The sequence below is a fragment of the Cladophialophora carrionii genome, assembly GCF_000365165.1.
Source record: "Cladophialophora carrionii CBS 160.54 unplaced genomic scaffold supercont1.5, whole genome shotgun sequence".
Taxonomy (NCBI): Eukaryota; Fungi; Ascomycota; class Eurotiomycetes; order Chaetothyriales; family Herpotrichiellaceae; genus Cladophialophora; species Cladophialophora carrionii.
In genome coordinates, this window is record NW_008481830.1 from 1,298,268 (window position 1) to 1,309,017 (window position 10,750).

Here is a 10,750-nt window from a genome sequence, read left to right on the forward strand (position 1 = left end):
ACAGACAAACAGACAAGCAAACAGACAAACAGACAAGCAAACAGACAAACAGACAAGCAAACAGACAAACAGACAAGCAAACAGACAAACAGACAGACAACACATCTCTCCCCCCCCTTCTCCTTCGCGTTCCCTCGAACCATGCTGTTCGGAACTAACTGTGACGTCTCGGTCTCGGTCTCCCATGCTTTGAGTCGATAAGACATGGGCACCGTCTTCACCAGGCCGAAACAGAAAGGACGACGACGTCTTGAGCGGCCATCTCGCCGTTCTTATGGTCGAGATTCTCAGTCTCGGCACAGCGTCCGCCGTTCTGGTCGTCACACTCGTCCAGTCGAGTCGCGGTCCTCAAACTCGTCTCGTCGCCCAGGTGACGCAGGAGGCAGCGGCACGATGACATCGGTATCAGCGTCACCGAGCATGACGTTGCCACGCTACGGAGATAGATGCCAGACGTCGATGTGGACGTCAACGGTCCCGTCTCCAAAAAGGCACATCTACAGGCATGAAAAGACCGAGTTGCGAGCACGACGCCGTTACCATGGGAGGCCGCCGCCGCCGCCACCACTACTCTACGCTACGCAGCTGGGTCTGGGGCTGGGACGAGAAGATCCAAGACTGCAGGACACCACGCGGTCGGCACCGATGATGATGCCTCTTGCTCCCATGCCGCCGGGCTGGGATGATCGATACTACGCCGGGGTCGTCCCGACCGATATTGCTCGCGAGACGGTGCAGGAATTGTCACGGCCACCTGCCCGAGGAGACAGGAGCCAGCGCGACGCTCATGCCGCCAAGGAAACATCTCGAGAAAAGGTCTTCATCAACGTGGATGATCCCTTTTGGTACGGCGTGCGAGTGAATATCGTGGAGAGAGACAGATCCCTGCATCTGGATTACATGTAACGGACGGACGGATGGACGGCCGGTACATATGGTGGATGAGAGGAACGCATACAGATAGCCGCCGCCGCCGCCGCCGTCTGTTCTGTCGTCGAACAGTGTTAGTTCATCAGCTGAGATGTGTGTCCGGACTAGGTTCGGTGTATTGCCTGTAGCTGCGACGCCATCGGTACCACCGTCGAGCTCTCCAGCGCGATGAGGGGGCATCCTTTTTCGTAGATGAAGAAGACTGGTGGTCTATGAGTGTCTAGATACTTGAAACCCCCGGGTCTGATGGAGAAATAGTATCCAATGCCTTCCTTTAAGACAACAATGCATCACAAGGCCAGACGTCTCCTCTCGCGCATCACCCACCTCAAGGCAGGAAGGAAGGAACATGCGTGATTGGCACTCTCGCGACACCACATTCACCGTGATACGTCTGCGTGCGCCACCTATCAGCCAGTGAAGTCATCCATCGGTCGCAATCGCACAGGAACTATGATTGTTTGCTTTTCGCCCAGACCTGCTCTTCCGACACTCTCCTCGATTTAATGATACCTCGAGGTTACAACTTACGACTGAGGAAGCCCAACCCTTCTAACAACAGTATCGTAGTCGAATCCTTATCCATTGGGTTTTCATCCAGCCACTCGAAGTGCCTATGGGTAATAGCTACTCTACACCTACGATACGACCCAAAGACCTGGAGCGCTGGAACCGCCAAGGTAGGCCAGTTCTGATCGATGAGTGCCGGCGGGCCAGGAGTCCGGGCGGCCGACGACACGTGGAAACCCGGCGAAGATACACTCGACGAGACCCTTTCAGTGGCTTCGCCCTCGACGGAGGTGGTCGGCTTCCAATACATCGTACCGCAGGAAACGGTTTCGGTCCAAGAGCTCCTTGGCCGGGATTGTATCCCAATCCGCCGGGTGGTCCAGATGTCGTTGTGGCGGCTCGCTTTGGCGCATCGTACACTGACGGGATTCCTGTCTGTAATCGACCCATCGTGTTGGAGCGAATGCCCGTGTTCGAAAGACCCCCACTGGTCGTAGAAGAGGCCGATCTCGACCTTTTTCCTGGGAGCAGGTTCGGTCGACAAGATGATGATATACATCTCAGACAGCCACCACGATTTATGTTCGGTTTCCCTGATGATGACCTCCCTCCTCGTTGGGCTCACCGTCCGCCTCCTGGGTTCAGGTTTGCCGGGAACACCTTCCAACCACGAGACGGACGCTTCGATGGCGGGTATGGGGGCCATAGATCGACCGGGTTCGGAAGAAGTCCGTCACGTTTCTCATTCGACATACCTGACGATACTTCATTGGAGTCATGGGGGCCCGTCCGGGGAGGTCGCAGTCCGTCTCCTGGCTTCATTTTTGCCGAAGACGGCGTCCCTCTCCGAGGATGTACATCCCGAAATAGCTGAAGACGGTCGACTTCGGGGTGGCTCGAGGGAGAGCGAGAAGATGGGCAGATCAGGCCGCGCTGGCTTGAGTAACTTCTGCTTCCAAAACCTGTGGCAAACATGCGTGCCTCAAGGTTGTCGGCATGGAAAGGTTAACTATGTTGGTGCCGGGTGCAGATGTTCTTGATTTTCCAATCTATTGGGATGACAATGTGAGCGATTTATCCACGAGCCAAAAATGAATATGCTGTGTCGCAAACTGCGGAGGATGCTTGTCGGAGTGACCTCGTTGAAGGGGTATAATAGCGTTTTTGCATTCAATTGAATTCGGCTCTGAGGTTGGTGGGTTGTGGTGCTTGTCGGTGGCTAATTAGTGAGTCAGTGGTCGACCTAGGTGTGCGGATTGGAGTGCTTGCAAGCTGGCGCATTGGAAGAGCATTGTAACTTACCAGGAGCTGGCTTGAGCGCCTCAAATGAAAGTGTTGAGGATGGAAAGACAATAGGTCAAAATGTGGTCGAGGTGAAGGAGAGCCGAGAGTGAGGTGGGAGAGTCAACCTTGAGGACTGCGACCACACCTCCCAGTGATCTGCTGCAGTCCATTGTTGAACTGAAGCAGCGGACACGTGGCTGCTCCAGGTAGAACTACGACAGATAAAAAGAGTAGTGACGCACAATCAATCATGTTGTCGTCCTCAGCGTCCCTCATCACATCAAATCAATTGTTTTTCATTGAATCATGGTATCGTAGCCAAACCAGACTGGCTTGATCTTATGCTGCCATATCTAAAAAATTCCATCCCCAAAGTGGAGGTACCCTCCCATACGCGGCCGTTGAGGTTAGATTTCTGATCATGATTGGGGCGTTATTGCAAGGGTAATGAGGAAATCGTGAACCGTCGTAAATGCTTCAATGAGTCTCGGCCCGTGGTACACCCATATGAGGCCCCGGAGGAGGTGCAGGGACAAAGCCCGGCTGCTGTGCAATTGCCCCATAAGGATTGTCATCAGCGTAGTGAACAGGAGAGCTCGTGCCGTATGCGAAGGCGCCAGGCGGCGGAGGAAAGGTCGGGGGCTGCGGCGGATACTGCTGCTGGGGGTAGCTGGCTAGGTTTGGCATGCTTCCAGTAAAGCCGCTGTCGGCGTAATTGTGAGCTGCGATCATGCTCATTTTCCGGCGTCTTGCTGCTCGCTTGGCTTTGTGCCTCTCTCGTTTCTCCTTTTCCTCCTTCTGTTCCCTCTGTGCTTCCCGGGTCTCCTGCCACTCGCTGTACGCGCCCTTGAGACCCAGAGCCGCAATGCCGATGCTGGCTACATCCTGCAGTCTGTTTTTGTTCTTTGCCCTCCTCGCTTGTTCGGGGCTGATATCACCCTCCTTCAATAGTTTCCTTCTCAGGTCTCGTTTTTCCATACTTTGGTATACACTGTTCGCGGCGTGTATGGTCGCAACGGTCGCAAGACCTCCGGTGAGCAACATCTTCTTGCGACCTTTCTTGATCTCTTTCTCATCTTCGGAACTGGAGCCGAGGTCAGAATCGGAGTCTGTTTCGGGGTCCCCGGTATGACGCGGGCCGTAGTCGAGCTCATAGCCAGAGGGCGCCCCCCGGGGTACGCTCAGGGAACGGGGACCGCCATTTGCATAGTCATAGTGGGGTTGAATGGTACCTACATCTCGGGAATCATTGTATCCATATCCTCCATAACGGCTTGACCGTCCATCATCATCGTAGTTGTCGTAGTTCCGGCGGCGATCACGTTCCCGGTCTGGATCGACCTTGTCCGCGGCATCTTTCAATCCCAACGCGGCAAGCCCTCTGGCGGCGATTGAGCGGCTGCGACTGCGTTTGCTTGGCGGGCTCCGGCTACCACGGCTGGTGTATGATGAGGCGCTTCGAGAGCGCGCCCGACCACGGGACCGGGAGCGGATTGAATCATATGCTTTCTTCGCCGTGGCGGCGACAATTCCGCCAGCGGCAAGGTCTCCCAAGCCTCCTCGAGACTGGCTGCGCCCACGGCGACTGTCAGGACTCCCGGTCCGACCTCGAGACTTCGATCGAGGTCCGTTGATGATGCGATTGGTGGCCATACCAGCCAAAGCCGAGCCGACAATGTCTCGCTTGGAGTGGTGATGAGGATCGTCCTTGTTGGAGATCAAGCCGTCAACTCCGCCCGCGGCGAGCGCAGCGGTGAGCACTCGCTTGCCCTTCTCACCGCCCCAGCCGCCGTCGGTCTTGCGAGCACGGAAAGCCTCGCCGGCACCGGCCAGAACAGCAGCCTTTATGGCTTGTGAGATTTGTTCATTTCTGGCTTTGCCGCGGCTCTTGCTACGATGGCGAGAACGGTCTGATGACGATCTGTCTCTGCGACCAACCCGGCTTCGGCTTCGGTGACGGCCGTTGCGGGAATCGGATCTCGATCTATCGCGGCTCTTGCCCAGAAGAGCCCCTGCAACTCCTCCTAGGCCGACCGCACCCAATGCCTCTTCAACCGTAGACTTTCTGCGCTCTTTCTTAGGTGGAGTGCGGCTGCGGCTGCGTGAGGAGTAATCCGACGAGTACCGACGGGAGCGGCCTGGGGACGGTCAGTTGCGGAAATAGAGAGAGGGCGCATAGGGCGCTGGAACTCACGACCGTCATCGTAATCTCGACCCTTGCGTCTTGGCTTGTCGACAACGACGTAGTCGTCATCATATCTCTTTCGCGAAACATACGACCGGTCGTCATACCGATCGTCGTACCAGCGATCATCGGACGACCTCGTACGAATAGGGCGATGGCCGCTTTTGCGCACAGTGGTCTCGCGATAGACAGCGCCGCGGTCTCCAGGGGCGAAATCACGGGCGACTTCTTCGATAGAGTCGACACTGTCATCGCGCCGCTTGACTATACGGGATTCTCTGGTGTTTGTGTCGTAGATCGTGGTATCGTCATAGTCATCTCTTCGAGACCGCTCCCGTGTGCTCCTCGGTCGGCGGGATCGATCGTCGTCGTAATAAGACATTGTCGCTGCGGTCGGGCCAAACGTGCAATAAGGCAAGACAGTAGTAATTGAAAGGGATGCGCAGTCCCAGCAAGACACCGGAACGGCGGGAAGGGTCGGATCGATGCGAAATGTGATCGCTTCCAGGCTCTGACGGTTACAGTGAGCGACAGGGTAATGGAAGGATAAAGATGCTGATGGTCTGGATCAGAGAAGTGGATGCAAGTTGCTTTTGAGCGGCTTCGAAGAAGAATATCAGGATTCTGGGCAGCTTGGCAACGTTGTACTCTGTAAGACCTCCTTGTTCGTGGAGAGGCAAAACGCCGTGGCGGTTGGTGGTGGTGGTGGTAACTGAGGAGACAAAAGTGCCCGCGGGGCGCACAAAAAGCCGGTGGGCAGGCAGATTTCGGGGCAAAGCCAGAGAGCCAACCGCTACCCGTACGTCATTGCCAGGAACTCGGGGCGCTGGCTTCTATCGTCGACGACGCCCAACTAGCAAGGTATATGCTGGATGCAAGCTGAGCAGTTGGGCCACAAGACGCGTACCCGTACGCTACACGAACGTTCACGTTGCCTACTTGTGCCTACCCTCTACTCAAGCGCACACTTTCGTACCCTTTCTTCCCAAAGAGCAGGCAGCAGGCCAAGTTGGGGCTTGAATGTCCTGCACTTCGCCCATGAGGAGAGCGCTCACTCGGCGAATGAGATTATGATGAGAACTCGCCATATTGCACTGCCACGTCAGCAACCACGAGACCGGCCACTGCGTGAGCATTTAAGTGAGGACTGGTGGTTCACGAACCTATCAATTGATAGCACTTCTTCACCGCTAAATCCTATAGGATGAAGTTGGCTTGTTCACCGGTTTGCCTTGGGCATTTCCGCATGACCTCATTGCGCCTTGCTCGAAGCGCACAGCCTCGCAGCAAACTCTTAAGGAAATGCGTGCTTCTGTCCTGCTTCGAGAACACCATGGCTGGCTTGGCAATGGACTTCGCAGTGATCAGAGGCTGCCGCCAGCTAGCACCTTCAGGGAGATGTTGAGGTCCGAGGGTCCTACAAGGAAATCCAGCCCTACGGCTTTGCTGCTACCTCACCCTGCGTGCCCTGCGTGCCTGCACCTCGCTGCACCACCCGTAATAGAAGCTATATATGGAGTACTGGGTACATCTTCCCGGTTCTGTGTGCGGATGTGATCGCTCGAGGAACCCCTTGATGGCTGGTGGTGCCTGATTGTCCGAAGATCAACAAGCTGGTCGCACGTGGCGGACGGCGAACTTGCACCTCATTCTCCCGATGTCCGATTGCTTTCACAAAATACCACGTACGTAGCTATTATACGGAGTACATTTCCTATATCTTGGGAAAGATGAACACGAACGGTGCTCTTCACGGAAAGACGTGGCAAATTGGTGGTTTGGGTGAGAAGAGCACAGAGAGCAGCCAACTGCTTGCTTGCAGGCTGCAGCCAGAGGAGGTAGACAGCCACCTTCTACACGCGAGGTAATGTGTCCGGTCCGTACCTCGTACGAGGTTGGCCTGGAGGGTGGTTCTGTGTACGCAGTACCTTTCGAGTACTCCGTACTCCGTACTCACAGCGAGATTCAATCCCATTCTCGATTACCATACTACCAAAACAGCAGGACCATGAGGATGTTTGGCGGCTGCTGCAAAAAGGGAAATAAGCTTGGCCTTAACTCCTGCGGCACGCCTGCAGGTTATACCCTGACTCTGCGATCGAGCTCTAATAGCGATCATCGTGAATTTCAACGCTGGAGTGATGTCATTGCTAGGCCCGTAAGCCGGCTCCAGGTCAGAGCCCCACAAATCGTTGGCAGCAATCGCGCACCCCGTGCTGGTTCAGTCCGCTGACACTCTGCATCGTGAGAGGACTTTCCTCATCGTGGTAGAAAGCTGGAATGGGAACTCAAGCACGGGTTCAGGAACGAGCACACTGTGCTTGATAGTACTGTCTATCTAACAGGTACCCAGTAATGCTTCCGTCCACCACTGCTTCCGATATGCGCAACACGCTGATCCCGTGTCGTCCACTTCGGCGCTCCTAGCCAAACCTTAACAGTGGAGCCTGTCTCTGAGACACCGTGACTGGCCCAGCTCTGATCCTTGCCCCTGGGAGCGCTTGACTCTGAGACTGACGCATGAGCGTTGTTGGGAGGACCCGCACGAGGGGAATCCGGGTCTTGTGTCCGCAGCCCGCTCTTGATTTTCCTGGATCGTAATCTGTTCGTGTATCGCTCGATCATTCTTGGTCCCGAGTCACAGAGTTGCCAGGGGCTGTCGCGGAAACTCATCAAAACCTTAGACAGTGCCAGGTCAGCCGTGCTTGTTGAGGGACTCACTGCGCCGATCATGATTTAGCACGGCAAGGCTTGACACTCCGCCTGTGGCTTCATGCTGCGAACGCGAGTCTCAAAACCGACAGCGGTGTTACAGCGCAGCCAATTACAATCGTGAAGCTGAGAATGTCTACGGCTGGGGTGCGTGTAATTTAGGTGCCAAATCTTGCAATTTTCAGAGGCCTTCTTCTGTGCTCCCATTGCCTGGTGCACAGGAGGGGTACATGCCTCCCATGTTGGATGGGTGACACGTCCTGGATCTAGAGAAGGTCGGACTGCAGTGGTGTCTGCAGGGTCCTGTCTTCCAAAGCCACCGCGAAGCCACGATGGAAATGACAATATCATGAAGGCTTCGGGGGCGTCTACGAGTACGAGCGCCAGGAGCATCATCGGTCGATGCAGGCGGCATGATGTCTTCCAAGCCTTGAATAGCACGAGACTAGAGCGCTTTCAATCTGCCACAAGTGGCCTAACCTCATTCTTCCCGACCTGTCAACCATTCATCTCTTGTCCTTCGCTCGCTAGCCTTTACATGGGATCCATCCTTCCCGCCGCCGCTGACATTGTTCCCACGAGACAACCCTGCCCAGCGCATGGAGCAGCCCCAGTTATTGGCTTTTGCCCCGTTCAGATGCCATTTCGACATTTCCATCTGCTCGATCCTCGATCGCGCCCCGCTAAGAGAGCAACAATGGCAGAAAACCTGCAAACCCTCCGACACGGCACAACGCTCGCACACCTTCCGGGTTGAGAATCCAAGTTACTGAAAGGTCAACTCTCTCCCTCTCTGTCTGCCGGACGACCCTTCTTTCTGCTCATCTGTTACGCATATTGAAGCGCGTCCAGGAACTTCCTGAGCGTCGCCGTGTATCAAGGGTCCTTTTCTTCTACGGATTTCTTCGCCGTGCAGCAGCTGTCCTGCCAGTTGCCAATCACTCCACATACCTCACCTATTACCTTGTTCCCATAGATGCGTTGGCACACCATCCATACTTGCAATCCTAGCTGCTAAGTCAGTTCTATCAAGACAGGCAGCGACCTGGCCCTTCGTTGGAGAGAATCCGACGCGTCAAAGTCAGACCACTTCTTCAACTCATAGCAGCCCAAATTCACCCAGTCATTGGACGTCTTCATTGGCCTTGATCAGCTGTACGTACCTTCTCCACAGCCTTTCGGCGTAGTATCACGACCTGACTTCCTGGCAGTTGCCTTCTCTAGCTTACTTTGGACCAGCGGCCTGTCCGCTGGGCGCATTTTGAGTGCGTCCAACAATGGAAGTGCAGACGCAACCTCGAGAAGCACGTATCTTCTCGATCTTGAACGATAACGACTGTCCGTCCTTTGTCATCCGCCCAAGGCAAGTCAGGCAGTCTTCTCCCACGGCTGAATCGCACCGATCAACAGTGTCGCCGCCGCCGAGGGGAGAGAGGCCGAGTCTTGTGCGTCATCCCAAGTACGACCGGGAATCATCTGTGTCGTCGGCCGGCTCGCCTCCTGCTCTATCGCGACTCTCTTCCTCGTCCAAATACTCCACCTCGAGCATGGATTCGTCTCCATCACCTGCAACGCCGGCGTACAACTTTTTGGACCACACCCTCGCGCAGTATGACCCGCTCCTGCGCCAAGACCCTTTGGCTGGAGGCTATCTGCCGTCTCCGACCACCATCACTCCATTCCTTGAGCAACAATTGTTGATCGGCCCCAACATGCCGGATCAGTTCTCGGGGAAATTGATGCATCCCATCACTGCTAACCCATATCCTATCGCGCCCGTGCCGCTGCATCCTACACTCCAGAATCTCTCCACGTCATCGCAACCCCCCAATGCGTCTGTCCCACCTCCAGCCACCTCGGTCCCTGCAAACGCACAACCTCGAACCTCCCCAACAACCAGCTCAGCTCCCACCACGGGCAAGAAGAACAAATATCCTTGCCCCTACGCGCAATCACATCACTGTCAAGCCACCTTTACTACCTCGGGGCACGCCGCGCGCCATGGGAAAAAACACACCGGAGAGAAGGGCGTGCACTGTCCGATCTGCAACAAGGCCTTTACGAGGAAAGACAACATGAAGCAGCACGAGCGTACACACAAGGGCCAGTCGACGTCAAGTAGCAACAGCGAAGACTCGACGCGTAAAAGCAAGGCGGCGATCACTAAAGACGCGCAGAAGGCCAAGCAACTCAAGAAAGAGCACAGCGCGAATACAGAAGCAAGCCGGCGGTCGAGTCTGATTCATTCGCCTCTCTCCGAAGTCACCTCTGTCGCGCCTACGGCCATCGATACTCCCCTCAATGTCGAGGAATCCGCCATGTATGCAGACCCGACCCAGGTGCTCATGCCCATCCAAACGATCCCAGACAACGTATCCCCAAGCTCTCTGTATCCGCCGCTCGGCGACGAGACTCTCATGAATGCGGCTCCCCTGGGTCAAATACCTGTCTTGAGCAAGTCGCACGACCCTGGCTCTGGAGCTGGTGGTTTTATGAACCCAATGCCGCCTCTCGTTCGCGGACTTTCAGACCTCGACACTCTTGCGCAGGCTGCGGAAAGTTTTGATGCATCCTTCTATCCGGCTGGCCTATATCCTCCGCCGGCACAAACACCGTGACCATATCAGTTTCACATATCCATGCGCGCCGCGGCCTCGAGCGTGGCGACGCTTCATGTCTTTTCTCATTGCTTGCACAGCGCTGGCGTTTAGGAGGTGTTGATGACACAAATGACGAATTTCGCCCAATCGAGCTTTCTTGTTCTATGACTAGCGTCCAGTTTCCGGGGTGTTGTGAAGGAGCCATTCTGATCGTGAGGACACAGGCCAAGGCAAAATAAAAGGCCGCATTGTTCTGTAATGTGTATTGGGATCGAGCTCTCATGGGTGCATCGGAAGCGCAAGGGTGAGGGGTCCAGTGCAGCAAACGAAGGGAATGCTGTGGTGTTCTATCTGGACTGAAATGCTTTTTCAGAGGCGGTGACCGTCACACCACCCCCGTTTTGATACCGAACAACAGATTGTGATACCTGCAAGTTTATGGCACTGTATTTCTGATTTGTATTCAGACACGCGCGTATATAGAGGCCTCTGAATGAGAAAGAAAGCACTAATAGTTACGTGTCCTATT

At 55.2% G+C, this 10,750-nt stretch overlaps 2 protein-coding genes across 2 annotated transcripts; one reads left to right on the top strand and one right to left on the bottom strand.

Moving 5' to 3' along the window:
- Nucleotides 1–3,201: 3,201 nt before the first annotated feature.
- On the bottom strand, nt 3,202–5,291 carry G647_06296 (uncharacterized protein; the record flags this gene model as incomplete). Its single annotated transcript, XM_008730618.1, has 2 exons — nt 3,202–4,862; nt 4,919–5,291. 2 exons carry the CDS (start codon nt 5,289–5,291, stop codon nt 3,202–3,204), a joined length of 2,034 nt encoding a protein of 677 aa, XP_008728840.1.
- Nucleotides 5,292–8,898: 3,607 nt separating this feature from the next.
- G647_06297 (uncharacterized protein) lies at nt 8,899–10,239 on the top strand (the record flags this gene model as incomplete). The annotated part of the gene is made up of 1 exon (XM_008730619.1): nt 8,899–10,239. The coding sequence occupies one exon, from the start codon at nt 8,899–8,901 to the stop codon at nt 10,237–10,239; it is 1,341 nt and encodes a 446-aa protein (XP_008728841.1).
- Nucleotides 10,240–10,750: the final 511 nt, after the last annotated feature.